Below are 27,526 nucleotides of genomic sequence, written 5' to 3'. Positions count from 1 at the left end.
ATACACTGGGTGGGAGGGTGAACTTACAGGAGGCCCTGGGGGTCCTGGCAAGCCTGGGCGCCCAGAAGTGCAAGAACAGGCAGGAGCCAAGGTAGGGCAGGTGTCCTCATCCCTCTGAAATGAAATCAAGCCAAAGCCAGTCATGAGCAGCTGCACAGCAAGAGCAGGATGGATCACAAGTACAACACTCAGTGTTTCAAAATTCAATCTTTTACTTGAAAAAAGCCAGAATTTTTTTTTCTACTCCACTGAGAGATTTTTGTGAGCCATCAAGTGCTTCATTTTCTCTGTTGAATAACAAATGCAGACAAAAAAAACCCCAAACTATGAACCAGCCCTGTCTGAAATGTGCAAAACACATATTGGAAGGTAATTTTCTCCTTTCTACATGTTTATACACCCCATATAGCAGCTGTCTGTGTTGAGAAGTGAAAGGAGGAGTGGGGGATGTTGTGCCTCGGGGCTGAGGTGGCAGCAAAGCTCTAGGACTGCCAGGGCTCCTGGATGAGGTCGTGACAGGAAAAACATGCACTGCACCAGGATTGGAAGTTTTCACTCTTTTTGAAGCAAATCTAGTTTTGTTTGCTTCCCCATGAAGCACACTGATGTTATTCCCAAGAGGAAAAAAATTTTTTCCCTCTTAAGTCCATCAAAATAATTTCCAGTGTCACTTCAGTGCCAGGGGCTTGTCCCATCCTCCCCAGCTTGCTGTCAGTGAGCAGAGCAGTGCCCCTTGCCTTACCAGCGCAGGGAGATCACAGCATCTGTCCTGCTCTGCCCCCACACTGCTGCACAAGAGCTGCAGAGACTGCAGCTGGAACTGGGGGGAAAAAAAGAGAGTTTGATAAGAAACTGGCATTGGCTCCCACCACCCATCACCAAATTTCATTAAGTTCAAGTGATAAAAATAATCTTCAGGGATGATTTGGCAGGACTCATCTGTGTGATCCCAATTATAACTGTACCCCAAAAAAGCCACAACATGAGAGCTACCCCCAGACTGAGAGTTCCACAAGTCCTCAGGTCTCTGTCTTGCTGAGCAAGTCAACAAAGCAGCTTCACATCACGTCTCCAATTTACTCACAGCCCTGCAATAGCAGCAGGTTCTCAACTAATTGGGCTTCAGCACCACCAGAATGTGAAAGCAAACTTTGATTCTGTCCCCTTGGGGGCATGGGGAGAAGGGTAAATGTGGCAGCAGCATTTCCCAGGGCAGGGATGTGATTCCCATCCCCACAAACCCCAACCAGTCTCATTGCCTCCCCCGCAACAGCCACATCTTCCCATTCTGATTAACAAAAAAGCACACACTGCACAAAGCCAAACAAAATAATGAGGCAGAGATTAATTTTTCTTGCCTTGACACCGTTTCTCATCTTTTTTTTTTTTCTTTCACTCCATGCATTTAACAAGGAGAGAGCTGTACAGCCCAGGGAGGGTTACTGATACAGATGAGCCCTGCAGATCAAGTGGCATTTAAAGATTTCTCAAATTAAATAAGGTTCCATGATAACCAATAATGAGGCACTCTGTCTTCTCAAGGACAGCAGAGCTGTGGAAGATGTGAAATGTTGCTGTGCTTGAAAAGCAATGGGAGTAGGGATGGCACAAGGCTGTTTATTATTTGGCCAGACCTGTCTAGCTGATCTGCTAGCAGAGAGAATTTGGGAGGGACAAGGAAAGCACAGATTCCTGCCTTGATGGCCACAGGTTTTGATCAAATTACCAGAGGATTTATTTAGGAAACAAGTAAATACTGATTGAACACACTGTCCCCTGGTTTGTTACACAGGAGACCCCATTTCCTACAGGCAATTCCACTTTTTTCCAGGTGTATTCCAGACCTCTGCCTCTCAGTTTGCAATCGGGGATGGGACAAAGTGTTTTTATGATGCTGCTTTGAGGCAAGAGGGAGTTACAAATCGCCTGATGAGCCATTTTGCCCTGGATTTCTAGATCTAAAAGCAGGGCCAAGGAGCAAGATTTTCACATCAGTGGTGAATGATTTCCTACAGCCCCACTAGACCCTTGTGAGTGATGAACTTGCCACTGATTCTGCACATTACTGACACTCCTGCTTTGGGGAGTGAGAATGGAACAGGCAGACAGAAGAAGGGTGGTTTTGCCCTGAGGACTGTGCACAGGCCAGGACACCAAGTCCACACATCCCCTTTGCTGTCCCCTGGCAGGGAGCAGCTCCCTGCAGAGCTGTGTGGAGCAGTGAGGATACACCCACAGGCCAGCACTCACTGCTGGGTTGGGGTTTTTCTCCCCAAGTAGCAGCTGATAAAGAGCCTCTCTACTGGAGATTATTCTCCCCTCATTTGTATTCAGAGAGACAAACCCAAACACACTGGAGACTGAGGCACACCCAGCTCTGCTGCCTCCAGCCACCAGCATTTCCCAACATTGCTCTGTGTGGGCTGATGTGCCCAAGTTTCCTTGGAGAAGCAATTCCCAAACCCTCCTGCTGTCTGCTTCAGCATCCCAGTGCAGGAGCTGCACTGCCCCAGCCCCGGGGGATGCAGCCAGCAGAAGGCTCCTCTGGGACACGCTCCCATCACAGTCCCCACACCAAGGCAGGAGGGACAGAAACGCTCTCCCAGTGCTGGGAAAGCTCATTAAACCCACAGAGAGCAGCCCAGCAGTGTGGGGAGGAGCTCAGATGAGGGTGATGTGGCACTCCTGCCCCCCCGGCCAGCACGTCCCAGGACTCACGGGCACGGAGCCGCTCCGGGGCCCTCTGGTGCGGGTCACTTTCCCCAGCATGGTGAAGCCAGCAGTGGAGATGCTGCCCAGGGTGTTGAGGGGCTTCTCTGCTGTTTTCTTACAGTCCACATAGAGCTTGACCTTGGAGTGGCTCACGGCCACGTGCACCTGGGCAGCAGGAGGACAAAGCCGTGTTGGAGCTCTGTGGTGGAATTAGGGGTCTCCTGTTGATAGCAACACCTTCTGCCCCATCCCCAGCCGGCTGCTGGCACACCTGGGGTGTCTTTAATGAGTGAATGGATGGAGAAGGCTCAGGAGTAAGGTTTAGTATGGCTTTCCCCTGTTGATCCCCTCACCTCTCCTTGGGAGAAGCCTTGCTGGAGGTGAGCAATGAACCTGCCCACCCATGGAAAGAGCTCGTTGCTCATTTGGGTGCAATCCCTTTGCTATGAGGACATAGACAGCCAAATCCCCACCCTATCATGAGTGATAAAGTGACTTTCTCACAAGGCTGGATTCTCTTTTCCTTTCATCCAGAAGTAAAAGGTTACCAAAATTCTAAATTCTAAAAAAAAAAATTTCTAAATTTTTCCTCATCATAAAGATCTAAAAAACACCTCAGTTTTTGGAGTATGGGGGAAAAGGGAAAAATCAATATGTGGAAATCATATTTTGATCATTAGATCCACCTGAAATCTTTACAATTATGAATTACAGCATATCTAAGAGGTTGGCCACTTCCCTGAGAACCAGGATGCAAAGCATGTGGATGATCACCCCTCAGTTTGAATGATACTCCCTGACCAGAGTGAGATCATGAGCCACATTTCTCCCTCTCTTGGTAAGGACCTTATGAAAGCTCCCGTAGAATATCTTCTTCACTTCCTGCTCGTCAAAGGAGACTTCCTGTAAATCACCCTTGTAGTCATGATTGAAATATATCAAGGATTTCTCACTGGCTGCAGGGAAGATAGGACAAATAACAGCTTAGAAATTGATTTCACACATATATACAGTAGTAAATAATTAGCCCTAAACATAGTGGAAAATATCCAGCGTTATCAAGAACTACTTCTAAAAAATGAAAAAATATGTAAAAATAAAGAATATGCTCCAAGTAGAATAAAAATAAAAACACGTCTTTCAATTGCACTGGGCAGTGATTTAAACGTGAGGTTGGCAGCCACGACAAAGCTTCCTGAGAAACTGCTGCTGAGTAAGGAAACCATCAAAACATTCCAAGTGAGCCCTGCTGCTTGCAAGATGTATGGGAGCACCCGAATTGAATGCACTTAGCAAGAAATCTTACGGTCCAGGTTAACCCCCAGGAGAGGCTGGAAGTCCTCGTCGGTGACCTGCCACACGGCAAAGGGCTCCTTGGGTGTGTCGGGCAGCAGGCGCAGCAGGACCACGATGGTGTGCTCGGGTGGGATGGCAAACAGGTGCACATCACTGCAATGGCACAGAGCAAAGGAACATCGGTGATTTAAACCCCCAGAAACATCCTGCAGCTTCATCCAGGTGTTTGCTGGGCAGGGGGGCTGGCAAAGAATCACTGAATCACAGAATGACCGGGTTGGAAGAGACCTTCAAGATCAGCGAGTCCAACCCAGCCCCAACACCTCAACGAAACCCTGGCACCCAGTGCCACATCCAGGCTTTGTTAAACACATCCAGGAATGGGGACTCCACCACCACCCTGGGCAGCCATTCCAGAAATTTATCACCCTTTCTGTAAAAAACTTTTTCCTAATATCCAACCTATATTTCCCTTGATGCAGCTTGGGACTGTGACCTCTGCTTCTGTCAGTGCTGCCTGGAGAAGGAGCCCAACCCCACCTGAGCACAGCCACCTTTCAGGAGTTGTAGAGGGTGACAAGGTCACCCTTGAGTCTCCTTTTCTCCAAGCTAAACACCCCCAGTTCCCTCAGCTGTTCCTCACAGGGTTTGTGTTCCAAGCCCCTCTCCAGCCTTGTTGCCTTCTCTGGACATGCTCAAGCATCTCAACATCCTTCCCAAACTGAGGGGCCAGAACTGGACTGGCTTTGCTCCCAGGAGATGATGGTGATATGAACAGAAAGAACCTGGACCTGCTGTGCCTGGACAACTCTGTGGTGAGTGATGAGCACTCGTGGAGCTTCTCCTGGTGTCTGGGGGATGCTCAGCTGGAGCTGCTCACTGGAGCTGCTGGTGTCAATCCATCACTGCCAGAGCTGCCACAGCCAGTGCAGCCCCAATGCTTTTGAGATGAGAGCTAAGCGGAGGATTAAAAAACATCCCTGCCAGGTTCCAAAGCACTCCCTTAGGTCTTCTCTTCAAGGAGGAGGAGGAATGGTTGCCATATATCATGGGGCAAATCTTTAAACCCTGGCACAAACCTCTTGGCTTAGGGACATGGTTTAGTGGCAGACCTGGCAGCATTAGGGTAATGGTTGGACTCGGTGATTCTCCCAGCCTAAATGATTCTATTATCCTAAATCACTTTAAATGCCCTTCAGGGATAAGCACTGAGCCCACAGCAAAGTCCCTCTGTGTCCCCACATCCCAGCTGCAGGATTTAGGCTCAGTAGCAGTGGGAGGATACAAGGCAATACGGGAAGGTCAAATTGGTTTTGCCTGAAACACGCCCGTAATCTGAAACAGGACACATTGGCACGGCATAAACACAGCCCATCAGGCATCTTTTCAGGACTGATTCACAAATAATACAAGTTTTTTCTCTCTCTCTCAGTTTCTGAAGGGGTAGTGTCCTTGGAAAGGCATCTATAAGAGCTGAACAAAAGGATTTGCCCATCATTTCCTGAGTATTTAGACCAAAGGGTTCTCTGAATCTCCCCCATTCTGTTTACTCTAAGAAGCTTTGCCTCTTTAACTAAGATTAAGCGGAGTCAGTGGCTCAGTAATTAGGCTTTAAACAAAGTAGCAATGAATGTCAGGAGTCAGATCACTCCTGATTCATAATCATAAAAAAGGAATGAGGTCACAGGAGCTGCCTGGCTTGCTTGGGACCCTGTGGAGAAGCTTCATATGCAACGGAATGAGGTCAAGCCACAAGCCAGAGCTAATGGTTATTCCCTCTCATCAGTGCAGCCCAGGCTGCTGTGAGCAGCTACAGAGTGATATTTTCTAAAGCAAAGATCTCTCTCCAAACCAGAGATATTTGGGAGAAGGGATTGAAGATGAAAATGTGACCTCAAACTGCCATCCCTGAAATGTAGGTGGCTGTGGACAGAATGCCTAAAGACTGGTGCAGTGTCCATACGTGACATGATCCTCATGTCCATCACAGCAAATAAAAAGCTGGAAAAAAGTGATTTTGTAGAAACCAAAAAACAGCACTGTGAAAGCATTTGGCTGTACAAATGTATGATAAATACTATTGTGTCCCCTTAATTTCTACATGACAACTCATCTTGAGGAAAGTCAGGGGTTTATTTATTAATATATTAAGTAAAAACCCTCTGGCTATTTTTTTCAACCTGCCAATGGTCTGTTTTAGCTCATCGTATTTATCATTTCATTTGGAAGTTGCCAGCAGGGCTGCACCATCCCTCCCCAAAATGACCTTCCTTTGCTGTGCACACGGCATGAGGCTGAGGATGAGGATGGCAAGAGCCAGGGCTCTGCTCCCACCTGGTCCTCTGGGTGAGCTGAATGTCCCTGAACAGGGTGAAGGTGCGGGAGCCGCTGAACACAAAGGGCTCCATGGCCACGCCCTTAATGGAGGAATATTCCTTCTCTACCAAGCCAAAAACTTCCATCATATCAAATCCTGGAACAAAGGGAAACAGAGAAATCAGCGGTTAGGCAGCAGTGCAAAAGAAGTGTGTTTGAAGAGCAGGTTGAATTAGCACAGAGAAGGCAGCAGGAGAAAATTCCCTGCACAACACAACACCAGCTCGAGTGTACCCCTCAAATGGCAGCCAAGGAAAAGAAGGCTTTGTGCACATTTCTTGTAATCTCTTCCTCTTGAAGGAGAGTGGGCAAAAGATGGAGGCTTTCACAACTGTGTTTTCAAATCTTCAGGATGAAAAAACCCCGATGAGAAAGATGTTACTCCAATGATTTCTTCCTTTCAACTACACACAAAGTATTATCTTCAAAAGGCATGGAATCAGTCCAGTAATTGCTAGCAGGGAGAGAAAATGATTTCTACTCTGAAATGCCTTATGTGTAAGAGACAGAAAAAAAATAGGAAAAAAACTTTAAGATACAAACTTTTCCATTTCTCTCTATTTTCAGGAGACACCCACAGCTGACCTGCCTTGTGTGGGCTACAGAGATTCTCCTCTGACACCTGTGACATCTTCTCTGGCTCATGCAGCTTAATTTCTCTCCCCCAGCTCATCATTAAAGCTCCAAGTCATTTTCATTTCAGTTTTCTGTTCAATCAGACAAGATCTCACCATTTGGGTTCTGTTTGAGTTTATCAGAGTTTGCAGCAGACTGGGATGAAGGAGATGGCTCCTTCTTGAGCAAATGGAAGGGCTTCATTTCAGTGTGGTGCTTTCAGTCTGGATTCCCTCACCCCTTCACCATTCACAATCTTCTGCAGTTTCTTGGCTTGAGTTTTTGTTTCGCCTGGGGGTTGGCCCAGGGTGCTTTTATTTCATTATTTTTTCATATCCCAGCAGTACAAGGGAGTTTGCCAAAATAAATGACCTACTTGAGGGCCATTTATCTCTGGTATGGAGCTTCTAACACTGAGAGTCCCTTTAAAACGCACAGGAAGAGAAGGCTTGAGTCACAATTAAAAACTTATTGAAATATAATCCCATTATTATCACAGAGTCATAGAACAGCTTCAGTTGGAAGGGACCTTAAAGATCATCCAGCTCCATGGGCAGGGATGTCACCTGCAAGATCAGCTTGCTCAGGGCCTCATCCAACCTGGCCTTGGGCAAGGTGAAGAGACTCAACCACGGAGTAACCAGACCTGAGAACTGCAGCCAGCTCACCTGTAACTCTCTGGGAAGGAGGTGATGCCCCTCTCGAAGCAGAATTCACTCCTTTCTCAGGAAGCAACACTTACACCAAACCCAACAGCATGAACAGCTCTCATGGCTCAGGCAGGAGAAAGGAGAAATTCTGCCCCCAAAATCCACGCAGCCTGAGTGCAGAGAGCTCCTCTGGCTCTGGAGGATGCACAGGGCATCCCAGGGACTGCTGAGAGGTTTGGAGTTTGATAGGCTGAGGAGCCTTTGTGAGATAGGAGTTCAAATCCTCCCGGAATTCAAGGGCTGTTTGAAGCTTCACCTCCTTAAGGCTGGTGAAAATCCTGGTGTTAAGCACTAACAACTCAGGCGCTGCAAAATATTCTTCTGTCTGATAAAAGACATGTTCCAGTTTTGGTTCTCACACTTCTCCCCTTTTCTTTGGGACATTTCCCCACACTCAGCTCTTGCATTTGTCCCCAGATCAAGCCCAGGCAGTGTTTTCAGTCACAGCCCAGCAGCACCAGGGCTTGGATCTGCTACTGTACCTCTTATGGAACCTTCTCTGGAGGTGATGGTGGGGCAGGCTGTGAGAACAGAACAAAAGGGAAAAACTATTAGAGGGAAAAAAACCAGCAGGGGATTATGGAAGCAAAATGAACACAGTTCCTTCAGATAGAGCAAAGGAAAAACATAGCAAAACTTAGAATATCCTGCAGCTCCATTCAGAGCTTGGACTTTAACCTTGCTTATATATATAGGAGGAGGAGAGAACTGATTTTTATGCAGACATAAAAGTTGTTTCCTGGCTTGCCTATCACCAAAATAAAAATAGTGTCTTTCATCATCAAACATCTCCGTGATCACTTTCTTTTGACTAACTCAGCTGGCACCTGATGATATGCAATACAAGAGAGCATCATTTTGGCAAGTTTTTTTAAAAAAACAGACATCAAAACATTTCTTTTTCTTTTAACAGTGCCTTAGTAGTGTGGTAAAATGAAGATACACGCAGTTTCAAATTTTGTACCTGCAATTAAAAATACACACAGCAAAAAAATGTATCTCAACTTGAGAGTCTGGCTTTTGATTTCTTTCAGAAAACACAGAGTGTTTTGAAAATTTTTGCAGTTTGTCTTTCAGAAATCCTCCTGATGAATCCTTTGAGATGCCACAGGATAAAAAGTAAGACCAGAGAAGAGATGGGGATGTGAAGTTGGAACATGAGGCACCAGGGCTGTGAGCACTCTGTTTGAAGGCTCAGGTAAAGGGGTGTTTTAGAAAACAGCTCATGAATGCTATTTTCAATCATCTGCTGCCACGTAAATCCCAGGCCATGGGTGCCAGATGGAGCTGGGACAAAGGGAATGTTTGGCACAAAATGAGAAATGTCCCTGAAAATCAAGGACACTTGACAGGATGGGCTGTCTCACAAGGGGTTTACTCATTCATCAGGATAATAGAATCTAAGAGATCGTTGTACTGAGGCTGCAGCATAGCCTTGCTTTTCTTGCATCAATGCCATTTCCTACCTCAGCAGCAGCCTAACTTTTGTAAAATGTGTAAGACATTTAAATGAGGTGACTTACTTGCCCCAAAAGACCTGATGTTCCTAAGCCTGTAAGAGTTTCAATGCCATTCCTCATGGTGAAGAAAAGGCACCCAAACCTGTGACTCTGATGGCCACGGGACCACAAAAGGCAGGATTAAACCACAAAGACTTACAAGGTGCTGTGACCTCTGTTGTTCCAACTGATGCTTTACTTTTTATATACCATAATTCCTGTAGAACTGTGTGTAAAACTGTGGAAGGGATCTATGGAAATCCATTAAAAAATCAGTTTCTGAAACTTGAGCCTTTCAATGCTGAGCCTGAGCAGCCCTTGCATGCAGGATCTTCAACCTATGCACTGCTCTTTCCCTTCCCCTTCCAGAAACCAACTTTTCTAAATCTTAGAGAATGGTTTGGGTTGGAAGGGACCTTAAAGCTCATTCTGTTCCACCCCTTCCGTGGGCAGGGACACCTTCTACTATCCCAGGTTGCTCCAAGCCCTGTCCAGCCTGGCCTTGGACACTTCCAGGGATCCAGGGGCAGCCACAGCTTCTCTGGGCACCCTGTGCCAGAGCCTCACCACCATCACAGGGAAGAATTTCTTCCTGACATCTAATCCAAACCTGCTCTTTGTCAGTTTGAAGCCATCCCCTCCTTGTTCTATCACTCCACATTCTTGTGAAAAGTCCCTCTCCAGCTCTGTCAGAACTGAAGCAAGGTGAATGAAAAACAAACAAAAAGATCCCAAGGCAAGCTGTAAACTTGTCCATTTTCCAGGGATCTTTCTTGTCTGGGAGTCAGCGAGGTCACTCTGACCCTTGCCCAGGCCCCAGAGTCCCTCTTGCTTCCATCCCTGGCAATTCTCCCCTCCTTCCCAGCTGGCAGCACTGGGGTTGCTCACAGCTCTTTGATCAGGCAATGCTCAGCTTGTGGGAAGCCTCTCAGATTCAGGGCAAGGATCCCTGACACTGACAGTTTCACTTCTGCTTTGAAGATTTTTCACTAGACCTTCCAGCCTAAGATTCCTGCTGTCTTGTTATCTCCTTTGGTTTTTGTTTTTCTCCCCAAATCCCAGCCCAATGCAGTTATTCGCTGTTCAATGAACATTCACTCCTGCAACATCAGATCATTCCTCTCAATAATTTGGTTATATATCAATATTGGAGCCTTTATTACACATCCAACTGTTTTCCCAGCATTGTTACATATTGTATCTCCTTCTGCAAAAAAAAGGGTACTTTATAAAACAGAAAGAATTTAATATTTCTTCCATTGTCTTTTCAGTTCTCATAGCCAAACAGCTATATTAAATTCTACAAGGTGACTCATCAGCCCTTTGAGAGGTTGTTTTCTGCTTGAAAGTTCACAGGACTTTTCCACTGTGATCTGAACACCTCAATAACACTTGAAAACTTAATCTGCTATGTCCTTTGTTGGCTATCAACTAAATTTTTTTATATCTAAGCTGCCTCATTCTTCAATTTTGACTTCACTCAATAAATTTTAAAACTGAAATTTCGCTTGGAATAGTTTCAAATAGTGCCAGCAGTGCCACAATATCTGCATTGTGATATTTACTTATTAAAAACTTTTTATAACCCCATTAATTCAACATTTCTCACTAATCCATTTCATAGTTTGCTTTCTATCAGCTATGAGAGCATATGCTCATTAAATTTAATAAGGGACTTTACAGGGAATTTTAATTTAAAACATGTCACACTTCCCTGCACTACATTTTGGTCAAGTTATGCAGAAATCCTCTAAAATACTGTTGGTCTCTTTGGTGAGCCTGATGTTAAGAAGTTCTGCGGTTTCTGGCTGTCCTTGGGTTGTCCCCAAGGGCATCTGTCAAGAGCTGATGGACCCCTCCTGCTGCTCTGCAGAGCCCACACTGAATTAAAACCAACACCAGCCAAGCAGGGCTTTAGAGGAGATGATTTACCCTCTGCTTTAGGTGGGATGAATCCTCGGATGGAGGGGAATTTAGACAGCACTGGAGCTGGAAGAGAAAGCAATCATAGAATCAGAAAGTTGGAAAAGACCATCAAGACCATCAAGTCCAACCTTTGACCAAAAACCTCCACACCCACTCAGCCCCATTGGGAACAGCTACATCTGCTCTGTTTTTAACACTTCCAGGCAGGGTGACTCTAAATGCTCCTTGGGGAGCATTTTCCAATGCTTAGCCACTCTTTCAAAGCTTAACCACTCCTTCAGTGCTTAACCACTCTTTCCAAAAACCCCCAAGCCCACTCAGCCCTTTCAGGAAGGGCCACATCTGCTTGGTTTTAACACTTCCAGGGAGGGTGATTCCACCACTTCCCTGGGGAGCATTTTCCAATGTTTAACCACTCTTTCAGTGAAGAAATGTTTCCTAGTATCTGGCCTGAACCTGTCCTGGCCCAGCCTGAGGCCATGCCTGAGCTCTGTTATCCAAGATTGCGATGCCAGGCTCGAAACCCAAAGAGCCTCCAGCCCGTCGCGCTCATCCCAGAATTGTCAATAACTCGCAGGAGTACAGAAATTGGGGCAGGATTTTCACTTTTCAAGGCCAGTATTCTATTGCTGAGCAAAACCCTGGCTTCAGGCCGAGTGTGCCAGCAGAGGTGGCCTGGAGGTGGCAGCTGGAGGGCAATGCAGGAGGTGCCCACTCCAGCTGAGCCCCGTACCTGTCCGGCCCGTGGTGGAAGTGCTCTCGCTCTCTCCCGTGTAGTGGATGGCAGAAATTGTCACCTTGTAGGCTCGATCAGGCAGCAGGGACTGCAGGGTCACACTGCTGCTTTTGCCAGGAGCCATGATCTACAATGGGGGAAGAAAAGATCCCAGTGATTGGGGCTCTCATTGCAGCTCTCACTCACAGCCCAGAGCTGTTGGGGCTGGCTCCTGGGTGTGAGGCTCAGAGCAGCATTCCTGCTCGGCTCAGCCCAGCAAGCCTGGCTGTGTGCTGCTGTTGGACTAGCAATGGCCAGAAGAAAATCATTTTCCCATATAAAGACCCCAGTATTCCCCATGGAAATGCAGCAGTAGTGCCTTATAACAGGATTATCAAGCTGTTTAAGCAGGGAATCTTTTAAAAGAATTATATTTAACCTCCCTAAGCCAGAGTAGCAGTAGGTTTATCCCCCACCCCTCTACCTGCAAGAATTCCCTCCCCAGTTCAGGGAGCAGAGAAAGCTGTGCCATTAGTGGCTTTGATGGAGAAAAATATCTTAATTACAAAAGAGTCTCAGAGTTGTGTTTACAAAGCAACACATCAGCAAGAAGAGATTTGGTTGCGAGCCCCGATATCCTCAACCTGACTGGAGTGAGCAGAGTTCCTCTGGTCACATTGTCCCCCTGCGCCCCACAAAGGAGCTGGACACTCACAGTTTGCTGGGCAGCAGCGTCAGAAACAGGGCTGTAGGTGATTTTGTAGTGCTGGACTCGGCCATCAGGAGGGGTCCAGTGCACCTGGAGGCTGCTGGGGGTCTCGGAGCTGATGAAGAGGTTGGTGGGTGGGCTCCGGGAATCTGTGACAGGGGTGGAAGGTGAGCAGCACAAAGAGCAGGGAGAGGTCTCTGTAAATGGAGCCAGCAGTGTTTGCTTCCAGGCCCATTTCTGAACGCCTCAGTGCTCTGCTGTGCAGGTAACCAACACTCAGGGCAGCCACAAGCACCCAGGAAAGAGGGAAAAAAATTCTGGAGGGATGAGGATTGCCCAGCTACAGCACACCACAACCCAAATATTCAGCAATTCCAAGCCTAGGACATGGGGAAAATTCTTGCAAAGGTGAAAGAGTCCTGGAATCAGAAGGCAAAGAGACCCATTGTACACACCATGAACAAACACCAAGGCTGCTTGAGCTGGAACTGAATTTCATCAAGCTGGACAAGCAGCTTTACTGGCAATTAAACCTGGATCACACATCAGAGTTAATCCATCATAATTTCTAATATTTTTCAGCTTTTTCTGTTTTAAAATTACTGTTAAAAAAAAAATCCCAGAGGATCCAGCACACCAGAGTTCTGTCTAGAGCTTCTGACATCAACACCCACATCCCTGGAATAGGTCACACATGGTGCCTGAGCTACCCCCTCTTCTCTGGCCCTGTCCTAGGATGGCTGGATGGGTTCCAAACAGGTGATGGCCTGAGCCAGACAACCAGAAAGGAGTTTGCCAGAGACCACAGCTGAGCAATTTTTAATTACATAAATGCATTTCTTTCCCTGGGGTCCTGCTGTGCAGCAAACTGGATCTGACGACAGAGGCTCTTCTGCTGGAGGGATTTCTCTGAGCAGAGGTTGAGGGAGGAAGGAAAAGGCAGAGGGGGCTAAATCAGGTCAAAAAGAGGCTCCAGAACATGGGGTCATCTGCTCCTGGGGCATTTCTAAGCATAAAATCATGTGTCTGTCCTTGAACTCATGCTGGTGTGAAGACACAGAAGTTCTGGGCAGAGAAAAAGAAGAATTTATTCAGAAGACACTAAAAATGATGGGTGAGCCCTAAAGACAGTCAAAGAAACACACTGAGGCTATGAGGTTTTCATTCTGCACTTTTCCTGTAAGGATGTTCTGCCCACCCAGCAAAGCCTGGGGTGACCTTAAAGCACAGGTTGAGTGAAGATCATTTCCATCTTCATTGATCCTCCTCTTTTGTTTAGGAAATGACCTTAATTTTACTGAGGTTGAACTGAGATTGCAGCAGCTGAATCAGGCTGGAGGTGTTGCTGTGCACCACCACGAGGTAAAGCAGAGAAGAAAACAAGAATAAAGTCACTTCTGCAGCACTTTTATCAGTCAGTGATGCATCTTTGCTGCCTGCACTGGCTATTTCCTTCACCTGAGGTCAGGGGAGACTGCTGAAGTGAACTTTAAAGGGAGAGTTAGGGCAAGTCTTTAGAGTCAGGTTTATTCTGGAAAGCCCCCAGGCCTGGCAGGGTTTGATGGCCTGGATCTGACAGACAGGGGACAGGACATCTCCTGAAGCTGCCCTGGAGGATAGAAGCATCCCTGCCAGCATCTGTGTCTTTGTTTGCCTCCTCACCCTCTGCTCCTCCACAGGAGCAATCCCTGCATGCTCTCAGGTCTAACCAGCATCACAGGCACTCAAATACTCAAATAAGAGTAAAACCCTGGGCTCCACTCCATCCAAATGCTCACCTGCAAGGATTATTATGTATTAACTACAAGCCATGCGTTTTCCTGCTGTGGGTTGAAGCTTCATTCCCACATTTCAGTCTCTTTTACTTGCCATGCATACTCTGTCAGGAGCAGCGTATCCTCAGTGAGGAGCTGGCTAAAGAGATTTCCCCACAGCTTAGCTGGAGGAGCAGGGCACACAAGCACTCTGTGAAACATTTCAGCAGCAGCTCCCACCCAAACTGCCCTCTCCTTGTCCTTCAGGACCATCAAGGGGCTCTTTTCTCTTGCTCAAGTTCTTTTTCCCCAGCCTGGATGAAAGAACTCTCCCTCAGTGCAAAAGAAGGTGCTTGTCTGATTCTCAGCAGGGCCAAAGGCACCCCTTCCAGCATTTTCCAAGGATCACCATTCAGCAGCACCTCCATGTCCCAGCAGATTCCTTCAGGAAAGCATCCTCTGCACTCCCTGTGCTTGGCTGGGAAGGTTTGTGTTTGAAGTACCACTAAAGATGTTTATTAGTGTGACAAGTGATCACTGTGAAAGCCTTTGGTCAAGGATAAGGACTTTGCTACACTTGCCAATTTATAAAACAGACTGAAAGGAGAGCTCAACTCAGATGAGAATTCAGTCTAAATATAACAGAGAAAAAAAGAAAGATCAGAACCGTGGGTAAGCAGCACATTTTGACAATTTTGTTGTCTGTGGGAAATACATCAGCATGCTTTTGTTTCTGCTCTGCCTCTTGGAAAGTCTGCAGGGAAAAGTTTGCTAACTGGGTTACTGAAAAACAATCCCAAACTTTTTTCTTTCCTCTAGTCAAAACAAAGAATTTTAAAAAATCCAATATCTCCAAGACAAGAAGAGGCTTGTACCATATCAATGTCTCCAAATTTTCTCTTCCAGCTAAAGCTACTCACTGATTTCGAGTTCATAAAATGACAAATCCCAAACCACAACTTTGAAACAACTTTTTCTCCTACCAGAAAGATGAATGACCTCATCCAAGTCCTTCCAAATGATCCATCACAGTGATGGTTGGTTGTTGGTTTTTATAGCAGGATGTTGTTTCTGGTGTCCTGTATTTTTTGAGGGATTGGTGTCTGCAGGGTCCCATGACCATAATATATTTGGTCTCAAAATGGGTGTTTCAGGTGAGACAAGAGGCATTACTGGCCCTGAATAAAATGAACTTGGTGTTTTTCCCTAACCCCAGGGGCAGAACGCGGTTCCATTTCACAGAACCATAGGCAAAGAGCATTGCTCTGACCTGGCAATTTTTTCCCTTGACCTTCAAAGAAGAAAGTGTTTCAGGGAGGCTGAAGGACAGGGAGAGGATCTTGTGTTACCAGTTCCTGCTGAGTTTCACTTCAGTCCTTGCCCTTAAACTTCAGCATTTCTTGGAAATTCTACCAAGACATTTTTAAGAAAAACTTCATGACTTGACCTATCCTTACATAAAGGGATGTTGCCAAGAGAGAAAAAGAGAAAAGCAATGATGAAGGCAAAAGAAAGCATTTCCTTCCTCCCTCCCTCCCACAACCTCCTCTAGCACACACTTTTGGTATTGTTCAGCACAGCCTGATCAGTGCTGCTCACCACCTAGCAACCCAAAGTCTGCCCTCCTGAGGAGATCCAGAGAGCTTTCATCACTGATTCAGCCCTCAGAATTCCATTTTATAATGAAAAATAAGGGGGAGAGGGCTCAAAAATCAGACCGAGAGGTCTGGATTTTCAGATAACACCAGAGATTTCCAAGCTGTGTCTGAATGATTTGTCATTCACCAGCTCTGATGGTAGAGTAACACCACTGGGCATCCTGACCAGGCAGAGTACAGGGTGGCAGCTTGTGCTTGAAACACTGAATATTTGAAATACAACCATATCCCAGGAGATCCCAGAGTCCTGCCTAGTGCCTCATCATCCCATACATTCATTGCTCAGGCCTTCAGCAATTTTCTGGCACCCATAAATTCCCCCTGACCTGCCCAGAGCAGCTCTGGAAATCACCAGCCACCCCTTCTGTGCCACTTCTCCTCTGTGGCCATTTCTTACTTTAAACACTAGAAAAGAATTAGCATCAAAACCATTGATTTCACCTGCAAATATTGGCTGGGAGGAGTGTTGCAGTGTCCTGAGTGCTCCTGCAAAGGGAGCAGCAGCTCCCAGGCACTGAACCCTGTGCCCAGCTGCACACCTGGCTTTCTGGAGAATTCTATTTTCTTCATGCAGAAGGCAGAGCCTGACAATTCCCAAAGCTCCTGCACAAGGACAGCAGCTGACGAGCAGAAATCAAATTGCTTTCCCTGCCCTGCTGGGGTGCCAGCAGCAGCAGCAGCAAGGACTGGCTTGTGCAAATGTGCCCAGAAGGGCACTGCCACGTGTCATTGTGCTGGGCTGAGAGAGCTCCTCTGACACTTCATAATTCATAGCTTAAAACATAGTAATTAATTTTCCTACAGCCTCCAAACAGCTCTAATTGTCCTCTTGTCATCATATATCAGTAGGATGCTTGCTTTTCTTTTTTTTTCTTTGCCAGTATGCAGCTCCAAGGTACTTGTCTGAGGTCGTTTCCTATAAAAATGGTTTTATTATTTATTATTAATAAAACCTGAGCTTCTTATTCCAAGATTACCACTTACTTCAAGCTTCATCAGCTCAACATCAGCCTAAATGAGTTTATTCTGCAGAGGAGGACGAGATCTGAGAGGGGAGGGAGGACTGCTGGTGTTGAAGTGTTCCATTCACTTCCAACAAAGCAATTTTGCAGGCAATATTAATTACCAGGGCTTGTGGGGATGACACTTTTTAACCTCATATCCTGCCTGTACAAAGCCAGATTTAGACAATGCTTCCAAGGCAGAGTGTGCCTGCAGGATTGCCTCCCAAATTTGTAAATGCCCTCAGTGAGGCACAACCCAGCAATGACAGAGCTCAGGAAATCTTCACCCTCCCTACAAGAAATGTTTTATTAACAAAAACCATCCCTTAGGCAGCACAGGGACACGTTCAGCTGGACACCCTCAGAATTCATTTCCATCCATGCACTACACTGAGGCAGGGAGGGATGAATGTGCTCCCCATGGAACACGTGCAGGGATTATCAGTGTGATGGGATTGTCCAGCCTCTTGCTCTCAGGACAGACTGAGAACATTTTCACACAGAAGCCCAAACAGCTCTAGCTTTATTCAGACATTTGGGTGTGTGTTTTCAGAGCTGGAGGTGACCAGTCTGAGCCGCAGGAGTGTGCTGGGTTGTGAGGGGTCCCCTGCCCTGTCCGTCATCCCTGGGCTGTGGATGCTCACTTACTGGTCCTGTGGTGGACAGACACAGTGTCACTTCGAGCACCATCTTTGTAGTAGGCCCAGATGGATATTTTGTAGTCAGTGTTCTTCTGCAGGCCGGGCAGGACGGCTGTGGCCACATTTCCAGCCAGGGAGAGCTGCACGAGGACAGAGAGGACAGGAGTCAGCCCCACTGCCAGGCATCCCCAGGCTGCTCCATGCCTGGCTCACAGGTCGTCCCTAGGCACAAATGAGTTAGCACTGGGTTTTGGGGCCAAAGTTGGGGTTTCACACATGCAAGCAAAGGCAAAATTGCAGCTGTGAACAATGCAGAGCAGATGTCTGTGCATGGCAGCCCAGTGATGACCAGCAGCTCCTGCAGCACCATAGCACAGAGCTCTGACACAAGGCAGAGAGCACAGAGTCTCTCTGATGAGTTTCCAGCTTCTAGGGGAGCTGGGGACAGAAGCCCCAGCACCCCTCTGTTCCAGCCCAAATAGAACTTATTTGGTCTCACTCATTGCAGGAGAGACTTGGTTATTAAGCCTGGGTTTAAACTGCTGTTCAACCTCACACTGAAAATAGGGGCTTCAGATGGAAGAGGGCACCTGGTCCATCCCTGCCACACCTGCACCAGCTCTGTCTCTGCTCATTCTCCTCCGTGTGCTCCTTACTTGGACCTCATCCTTCCCAAAGAGCAGTTGCCCAAAAATATCAGTGCTTCCTAGCGCTGAGGAGAAGAGAAAATGCTTCACCTTCTTAGAAGCAATGCCTCCAGCTATAAATACTTGAGTGCTGTCTTTTTCTTATCCACAACATCTTGACATTGGGGACTGGTGATCCTCTGCAACCCCAGATCTTTTTTCTACTGAATTGCTTCTTAGCTATTTGTTCTACATCCTGTATACCTATGGTTAATTATTCCTGCCTAAGCTTAATACTTTCTGCTTGTCCCTATTAAATTTCATCCTTGAGGTTTCCCAGAACACTTCTGCAATCTTCCCAGAGCCTGCAGGACTCTGCCCTGCTGTCCCTCCTGCTTCCAGCCCTCAAGGTGACTGCTCCACTGAAAGCCAGACCCAGCAGGGATCCTGCTGAACTGTTCAACTGCTGGAGTGCGTTTCCCTGAATAGTTTCACACTGCTCTCTGCCACTCCAGCAGGTGAGCTCAGAGCCAGCCCAGCCTCCCCAGAGCTGTGTGCGGGCTCATACCTCCTGAGGCTTCTCTCCACTGGCTGTGCTCCACTTGATCTGATAGACAACCACGTCCGAGGCAGCCACAGCTTCCCACTGCAGGCGGAGGCTGTTCCCAGAGAGCTCGGTGACCTTCAGAGCACGAGGAGGGGGCACCTTCACTGAGGGGAGCACAAGGAGCAGGAGCTGAAGAGCAGGTTCTGACGGCACCTTGTCAGAGCCAGGGTGGGGAGCAGATGGCTGGGGAGCAGAACATCTCCCAAGCAGATGTCTGAGGCCAGCCTGTCTGTCGCTTCTTCAGACCCATATGACAGCAGTCATCAGGACAGACAGGGGTAAATTATTTTTAAAGCCCTAATTAAGATAGGTTATCTCATTTATGGGGAGCACAGATAGCACATGGGTTTTGTGAAGGGAAGAAGGCTAGGAGGGCTCTCAAGAATGCAAGGTTAGTGATACATCGTGCTTTTCTTCATTTGCTTCTTTTCTTTATCCCTTCCACCTCATTTTGAGCATAACACAGTTGGGCATATTCCACACACAAAGAACAGCAGCCATCTGTGCTCTGTGCAAGAGTTTTGACCACAAGCTGCTGGGGCCAGTCTTCAAAATATCCCAGTTCAGAGATGCACAAACCAACTTTGTCACCTCTTACTGAGACCAGAAGTATTTCTGTTCCTTACTTACAGGTGGTGACATTGCCAGTGATTGGAAAGGAGTCCCCTTCATCGTATGTGGATCTGAGGCTGATGAAGTATTGTGTGAGGGAGGACAGAGGTCTCAGGACAGTGGATGTTGCAGTGCCAGGAACTTCCACCTGCAGTGGGGGAGTTGTGTGAGCATTGTAAGACAGAGCCCAGGCTGAGACACCTGGGCTTGTTCAGCCTGAAGAAAAAGAGACACTTTATTGCAGCCTTTCAGTATTTAAAGGGAGCTTATAAAAAAGATGGGAACAGAGTTTTTAGCAAGGCCTGTTGCTATAAGAAAAGGGGTCCTGGATTTAAACTAAAAGATGTAGATTCAGATGAGATATAAGGAAGACTTTTACAACAAAGGTGGTAAAGCACTGGCACAGGTTACCCAGAGAGGTGGTGGATGCCCCATCCCTGGAAAAATTCAAGGCTGGATTGGATGGGGATCTGAGCAACCTAATCTAGTTGAAGATGTCCCTGCTCACTGCAGGGGAGTTGGACTAGATGGATGGACGGATGTCCCTTCCAGCCCAAACCATCCTGTGACTCTAGGGGTACAGCTGCAGAGAGGTCAGCACGCGGTGATAACTGCAGCAAAAGCGCCCATTTCAGAGTTACACCTCTGCCAGCACACCGGCTCTCCCTGCACCATGCTGAAGGAGAGCAGGGCGTTATCCAACCCCCCAAGTCTCTGTTCCTCCCCCCAGCCCTCGAGGACTCACCTGCCCAGCGTTGCCCCCTCTGCTAGAGACATAGGTGAGGTGGTGGGCGCGCACGGCCGGCGCCGCGGGCTCCCAGCTGACCCGCACGGACGCGTGGCTCAGCTCTGAGAAGCTCAGGTACCTGGGGGGACTCAAGGCCACTGCAAAAACAGTTAGTGACAGCACTGCCAGCCTTCACAGGCTGCACAAATGCCACCCACTGCCTCCTGCTGCTCTTAGATGATCCCAGCTTGAACCAAGAGGCTCGTTCATTACGCAGGAAAATATTCCCTTTATTCGCTGTGATGCCTGGTGAAGGCTGACCTAGAAGAGAGGCTAGGCAGAGTTAAAGAATAAAGTAGGGATTTATTAAAAGGCCTCCATGGATAATGCTTGGGCAGTACAAGACCTCAGCCAGGGCTGCACCCAAGATGAACCAAAGTGGTCACAAAATGCACGACCAGTCACAGGGTCTCTCACTTTTATAAGTTCTGCTCCATTTGCATATTGGAGTTAATTGTCCAGTTATAGCTTTAGGTTATGAAGTCCCAGCCTTCTTATTTTTCCCTCTTTAGCCCATTGTTGTTTAGGCTCTTGGGCCTGAGATTTAGATCAGTTGTCCTTGGTCCCCAGCTAGAGAAGGAATATTTTTTTCTCCCTACTCTGTGAAGAGAGTTTACTATCTCCTAATATGAAGCTCAGATCTACCCACTAAATCAGAAAAATATAAAAGCTAAACCCTGAGACATCAACTACACACATCTGGGAGGCTACAAAGGGCTGCCATAGATTTAGGTGAAGAAACAGCCAGATGATTGCCTTTGCCCCCCAGACAACAAAGACTTCAAGGAACACCTCTTTCAGGGGTCCTTTACTACCAGGGGAGCACCACTTGTTTTTCACAGCTTACCCTGCAACTAGAGATCCCCTTGGGGACCAATATTTGCTTCAGATCCAGCAGAAAAGAGGCAGCATGTGCACAAGCCACATGAACAATATGGGAAGCACCTCACTGAACACATCTCTCCTGCCTTGAGTGTTTAATAACAGCTCAATAAGCAGCAGCAGCAGCACTTACAGGTGGTTTCCTGGATGCTGGCTGGATCACTGGCATCTTCCCCATACATGGCATACACTGCCACAGAGTACCCCGTGCTGGGAGACAGCCCATCCAGCAGCACCTCGGGCTTGGTCACCTTCACCTGCCAACAGAGAGGGGGTTTAGGGTACCCTTCAGCTCTAGGGTACCTCCCAATGCATTTGAGAGAGCAGGACCTTACAGAGACACAAGAACCCTTTGGTTACAGTAAGGGGATATCTCCGCTCTAGAATGGTCTTAGAATCATAGTATCACAGAATATCCCAAGCTAGAAGGGACCAAAAAGGATCAGCAGAGTCCAAATCCTGTTCCTGAACAGGAAAACCCCACCAGGTGCCTGAGAATGTTGCACAAATTCTCTTTGACCTCTGTCACCCTGCTGCTGTGACCATGCCATGCCCACCCACCCCCTGGGTAAGGAACCCTTTCCTGATCTCCACCTAAGCCTGTCCTGACACAGCTCCAGCTGCTCCCTCGGCTCCTGTCACACAGAGCAGAGATGGGACTGCCTCTCCCTTCCCCTCGATGATGTCTCCCCTCATTCTCCTCCTCTCCAGCCCCTGCCCCACCTGGGCAGGTGCTCTGCAGTGCTCTGCCTCTCTGACACCCAACCCTTGGGGATGCCAGCACCCCCTCCTAACCCTGCTCTGCAGAGCCCTGAGTCCCTCACACCAGAACGCTGCTCTGGGTTGGATCGGGACCATCCAAGAGCCGTGATCCCGCTTTTCCCAGAGCCATGGGAAGCTGTGGCAGGAGCGCTGCCGAGCTGCTGCCATCTGCTGCCAACACAGCACGGACACAGCCCTGGTCCCGCTGCCTGCGAGCTGCAGAAAGCCACCACGGGGACATTTAGGAGGCTGCACCCGTTGGAACACAGTTTATAAGAAGGTGGGAACATTTTAATGATGGTTTTGCAGACATCCCAAAGGTCTGGAGCATTGGACTCTTGCAGGGAGTAGGTCAGGTAAACTGTGGAAATGTTTTGGCATGCTGAAATGCAAATTTGAATGTTGGTGTTGCTTCAAGTGTTCTGGATCTTATAAAAATCCCATGATTATGCCCTGGAAGCAGAATATTAATTGTTCTGGTTTGAAAACCATCCTGTCCCTATTGCTGTGCATTCAAAGGGGGAATCTCAGTCAAAGAGGCAATAAATGTTCCTCCCCACTCACTTTGTTTTTTTTAAATTCATATCCTCAGCCTACAGGTACTCCAGATAAGGCATTAACATGCACAACAAAGGGTTCTTAGATGTTTCTGAGGATTTTCCATTCATCAAGCATTGTTTTACTCATCTGCAGTGTCGTAGATCTGTTTTCAGATGTCAGCAAAATCCGCCCCAACACGTTTTCAATTAACATTTAAAGATACACACAGTCAAGATGTTTATGTACAGCCTCGAGGATGCAGGGATTACACTTGGGGCTGCAAGGATGTGAGTTCAGTGCCTGGGTTTCCAGGGCCCCAGGAGGCAGCCAGATCTCTCCCTTGACTTAATTTCCCATTGAAAAAAGAATCTTCTGTGAAAGCTGTTTCTGGCAATAATTCTGATACACTTTTTTCTTTGACCACACGATACCAATTGCCAAAGCTTAGAGCTAGCACTGAACTCAGCCCAGACAGAGAAAAAACAATGTTATCACCATTGTCACAAACTCTACCTCTGTTGTGTAGTCCTCTGCTCCATCAGGGGCTGCAGAGCAGAGCACCAGGTAGTGTGTGGCTCCCTGGGCTGCTTCCCAGCTCAGCCTCAGACTGTTGTGGCTCAGCTCAGACACACGCAGGGAGCGAGGGGAAGACAAAGGCACTAAAGGGAAAAATAAGGCACAAAGGTACCTTCAGTGTATGAGGCCTGAAACAACTCAAAACCCAGGGGACACCTGGCTTTACAACAGCTACTGCAAGCTGGTGGGCACTTACCCCATGTCTAGCACAGTCTTTATGCTACAGAGAGCTTAATTCACTTGGAGACCATGGATTTAACATTTTTAAAAAGCAGCAAAGAGTTACAATATATTTCTAGCAGGGTGTGTTACTGCCACTTTCTGCTTTGCAGAATGACATAGGTGGAAAGGACCCCTGCCCAACCAGCTGCTCAAAGAACAGGTTGCTCAGGGGTCTTGTCTGGTTGAGTTCTGAGCATCTCCACAGATGAGAGATGAGATGAGCTCTCTCCAAAGAGAGCTGTAGGCAGGCTGAACTTGAGCTGGGAAATACCCAAGGCAGGCTCCAGTGTGAGATTGTTAGCATTCGGAAACGTATAATCACATAGGCAATTATATGTAGGTGCTTTATTAAGAGCTCTGGAAATCAGGGGTGTTTTCACCTCAAATCTGATTTCTCCATACATTTGAGAGGAATGAGTTTTTATATTTTATCGTTATATGACTTCTATGTTAATTATTAAACTTATATTGTTCTATTGTATACATAGATTTCAGCTAAACGTAGCTCTCCTAAGTTTTCAACATAGTTTCTCATGATTCTTCCTATGATTATATAATAATTATATTTAATTACTAAACAATCATCACATCTAACAATTATGTCATTTTTCACACCGCTTAGGCAAATGCAGTGGTCTGAGAAAACACAAAGCCTAACATTTTCAGAATCTGTCTTTAGCATTTTCCAGGGTCCCATGGCAGATGGCTGCCACCAGCACAGTTCTCTCTACTCACAGGTGGAGGTGACTCCTCTCAGGCTGTGCCCCACGGCGCTGTCGTACACGGGGATCACCGACACCAGGTACTCCGTGTGCGAGGTCAGGTTGGACAGCTGCAGGGAGGACACTGCTCCCTCTAAAACCACCTGCGAGCACAAGGCAGGGCTGTCAGGGCAGGGAGGTGCTGCTGCTCTTCAGTGGAACAGCTGAAGTGACCATCCCTGGCCAATGTGGCTCCCCTGTGGCAGATCTGTGCCCAGAAACATGAAGCGCAGTTCCCTCGGTGCTTTGTGCTAGCTAAATCTCTCCAAAACAGAGAGGTGAGAGGCAGAAAGGATTGCTGTCCTCTAAGCCTGGGATTTGTGCAAGCACTGAGCGCAAAACTCTAGTCATGCTCTCTCTGAAATCAATGGAAAATCATCCACAACTTGGATTTACTTTTTTTAATCATATCCATCACAGATGAGTATCCTTGGACAGATCTCTGAGCTGAGTGTCCTCTTTGAGTCAAAACACATGATTTAGGGAGGGGATAACACTGGCTAAGAGAAAAATCAACCTTGTCACCCTATTACCTCATCACATTTACACTCACTGTACATTTAATTTCACCTCTGGCTTAACTGATGTCCCACTCCCACCCTCCTTTTGTCCATCCAAGCCTACTTTAATTCCCAGCCACCATCTGGAAGCTGTGGCAGTCTCAGGTATCCAGGGAAAGGTCTCTCACCTCTTTGGGGGTCCCACCCTTGGATGGATAATACACAACCCTGTATTTCTTTGGTGGTCTCAGAGGAGGGCTCCAGGCCAAGTGCATGCTCTTGGAGGTCACAGCAGATATTTTCAGGTCAGTTGGGCTGAGCTGGGGACCCGTGCTCACAGGGGTGTCTTTCACAGTGCTGCCTAGGAATTAAAAACACAGTTATTTTCTTACGTTCACACTTCTCATGCCAAACATACTTTCCAGCTCATAAATATGAGTGACATTTTTCAAATCAAGTTGCAGTCTCCTTCCCTATAGAGTAGAGAAACTGTTCCAGACTGCTCCGAAAGAAATATTTTAAAACTGGGTGTACAGAGAACATAAATACTCCATAAAAAACAGGCTGTTTATTTTGCTGAGTGCTGCAAATAATTCTTCAACACAAGTCTGTGTTCCTCAATCACAAAAATTTGCCAAAATTACCAAGCAAAAATTACTTTGGTTTTTATTGAAGAAACTATTTTTTCTTCAGCTTAACCTTCATCTTTGTAAAATGTCTAATTATATAAAATACAAATCAGTAAGAATAAATGAATTTATTTACATGAATGTCCAGAGCATTAAAATAAAATTATGTTTGAAATTTAGATGTTCTCATTCTGCTTAGGTCAATCTTAGAGCAAAAAGAGATAGAAATATGTACACGGTATTTCTCCTGAGGATCTAAGCTAGCATCTGGAGGGGTTCTTCATGCTTTCATCATGCAAACTGCTCCCTAGCAAGGGAAAGAAATGGCTGCTTGATTTGAACTTGAAAATGCCTTGGAGATCCAACATTCAAAGTTTAGTGGCGGAAAAAAGAAATGCATATAGATGTTTTATCATCTCCTCATCCTATCTCCACATTTACCCCATACTCTTTCCCTAGTATATTTTCATACTAGTTCTTCTACTTTTTCTGCCTCTTTATGGTTGGAAGAAATTCAGAAAAGGAGATGGATACAACACATTTACCGCACCCTACGATAAAGGAAGAGAGAAGGAATATAATGGTAATTCCCTATAATGGTAATTGCTGTCATTAGGTGATTTTCTCCTCCAAGAGGAAGGGGCATGGTGAGCAGCAGTGTGGGGGGATAGAATATAAGAAAAATAAAGATAGTGCAGAAAGTAACCTCACTCCTAAGGAGTTGCAGCTGGGCCAATTACCAAAGATTAGGAACAGGCCTGACTTAAACAGGCCATGGCTGTGAAGAAGAAAGAGACAATGCTCTGAGGAGCTGCCCACCAAGAAGGTGTCAAACTTTTGCGATAAGGAGACAACAGGATGGAACCCCTGCAACAAGACAACAACACAGCAGGAAGGGAGGCCCCTCTTCACCTGTGGTTTCCTTGTGGCTCCTCTCCTTGATCCTGGTGCACAGGACCCGTGTGAGCTTGCCCACCAGGGAGCTGAGCAGGGGGAAGTCCAGCACGTTGTAGACGGTGAGCTCCAGCGGCTCCGAGGCCACCTGCCGCAGCTCCGCCTCGTCCGCGTTCTTCACCCCTGCCGCCAGAGAACCAGGCACTCAGCACGAGTTAGTGTTAAGCAATGAGTGTAAACTTAGCCATAGCAAATCTAGGGTTGGTAAATCCTGTGCCAGCCACTGCGGTCGTACAGGAGACCCAAATTAACCTTATAACGGTGTAAAGAGTGGTCACATGTTATCCAAGTAGCTAAGATTAAAAAGCAACTCAGCTGTCACAAGCCCAAGATGCCAATAAGGCCTCCCCATCAAAGATCTTAGAACAACGATTAATTGAACTGCACGAAAGCCAGGGCCCAAACTGGGATTAGATACCCCACTATGCCTGGCCCTAAATCTTGTTGCTTACCCCTACTAAAGCATCTGCCCGAGAACTACAAGCACCAACACTTAAATCTCTAAGGACTTGGCGGTGCCCCAAACCCACCTAGAGGAGCCTGTTCTGTAATTGATGATCCATGATATACCTGATCATTCCTTGCCAAAACAGCCCACCGCCCCTGAAAGCCCAACAGTGAGCGCAATAGCCCCACCACGCTAATAGGACAGGTCAAGGTATAGCCTATGGAATGGAAGCAATGGGCTACGTTTTCTAAGTTAGAACATAACAGCAAAGGGGTATGAAACAAGCCCTGGAAGGCGGATTTAGCCTTCCAGCAGGAGGAAGCACGTTGTGGACAGTGAGCTCCAGCAGCTCCGAGGCCACCTGCCGCAGCTCCGCCTCATCTGTGTTCTTCACCCCTGCTGCCAGAGAACTTGAATTTGCAAACATCCCCAATATGGGAAGAGATGAGAATCTTGACTCCATGTTTTAGAAGGCTAATTTATTATTTTATGATATGTATTATATCAAAAGAAAATTATATATTAGAACTATACTAAAAGAATAGAAGAAAGGATTTCATCAGAAGGCTAGCAAGGAATAGAAATAATAAAATCTTGTGACTGACCAGAGAGTCTGAGACAGCTGGACTGTGATTGGCCACTAATTAAAAACAACCACATGAGACCAATCAAAGTTGCGCCTTGTTGCATTCCACAGCAGCAGATAATTGTTGTTTACATTTCATTTCTGAGGCCTCTCAGCTTCTCAGGAGAAAAGATCCTAACAAAAGGATTTTTCATAAAATATGTCTGTGACACCAGGCTGAGAAATGCCCCACACAGGACTTCACCACCACCCTGCTCTCCCAGCACAGAGGTGTCTTTTCCTGCAGCAACCACCTCAGCCCAGCCTGGGAAGAGCTTTCAGCTCAGAAGGCTTTTAGTGGCCTGGAGACAGCCTGGTGAATCTTCCTGCTGTTTTCCTGCCTCCTCACCACTTGCAGGCTTGGCTGTCAGAAAGGTAGA

The 27,526-nt window shown here is 47.0% G+C and overlaps 1 protein-coding gene across 1 annotated transcript in view; it reads right to left on the bottom strand.

Annotated features, from left to right (window-relative positions):
* Nucleotides 1-27,526, bottom strand: part of COL20A1 (collagen type XX alpha 1 chain) — a 53,217-nt gene that overhangs the window by 12,181 nt on the left and 13,510 nt on the right. Inside the window, exons 10-28 of the mRNA XM_030963094.1 lie at nucleotides 26,032-26,196; nucleotides 24,679-24,851; nucleotides 23,965-24,094; nucleotides 22,945-23,090; nucleotides 21,263-21,386; nucleotides 20,206-20,345; nucleotides 19,479-19,608; nucleotides 18,810-18,952; nucleotides 17,623-17,755; nucleotides 12,565-12,707; nucleotides 11,868-11,997; nucleotides 11,141-11,197; nucleotides 8,192-8,230; nucleotides 6,343-6,481; nucleotides 4,019-4,161; nucleotides 3,559-3,668; nucleotides 2,719-2,877; nucleotides 743-820; nucleotides 28-114 (exon numbers count right to left, since the gene is read on the bottom strand). Coding sequence (XP_030818954.1) covers nucleotides 28-114; nucleotides 743-820; nucleotides 2,719-2,877; nucleotides 3,559-3,668; nucleotides 4,019-4,161; nucleotides 6,343-6,481; nucleotides 8,192-8,230; nucleotides 11,141-11,197; nucleotides 11,868-11,997; nucleotides 12,565-12,707; nucleotides 17,623-17,755; nucleotides 18,810-18,952; nucleotides 19,479-19,608; nucleotides 20,206-20,345; nucleotides 21,263-21,386; nucleotides 22,945-23,090; nucleotides 23,965-24,094; nucleotides 24,679-24,851; nucleotides 26,032-26,196 — 2,369 coding nt within the window. The remainder of the gene's footprint in view (nucleotides 1-27; nucleotides 115-742; nucleotides 821-2,718; nucleotides 2,878-3,558; nucleotides 3,669-4,018; nucleotides 4,162-6,342; nucleotides 6,482-8,191; nucleotides 8,231-11,140; nucleotides 11,198-11,867; nucleotides 11,998-12,564; nucleotides 12,708-17,622; nucleotides 17,756-18,809; nucleotides 18,953-19,478; nucleotides 19,609-20,205; nucleotides 20,346-21,262; nucleotides 21,387-22,944; nucleotides 23,091-23,964; nucleotides 24,095-24,678; nucleotides 24,852-26,031; nucleotides 26,197-27,526) is intronic.

This window comes from Camarhynchus parvulus, chromosome 20 (assembly GCF_901933205.1).
Source record: "Camarhynchus parvulus chromosome 20, STF_HiC, whole genome shotgun sequence".
Lineage (NCBI taxonomy): Eukaryota > Metazoa > Chordata > Aves > Passeriformes > Thraupidae > Camarhynchus > Camarhynchus parvulus.
The sequence above is the reverse complement of the archived record's forward strand: the minus strand, read 5'-3'. Positions and strand labels throughout refer to the sequence as shown.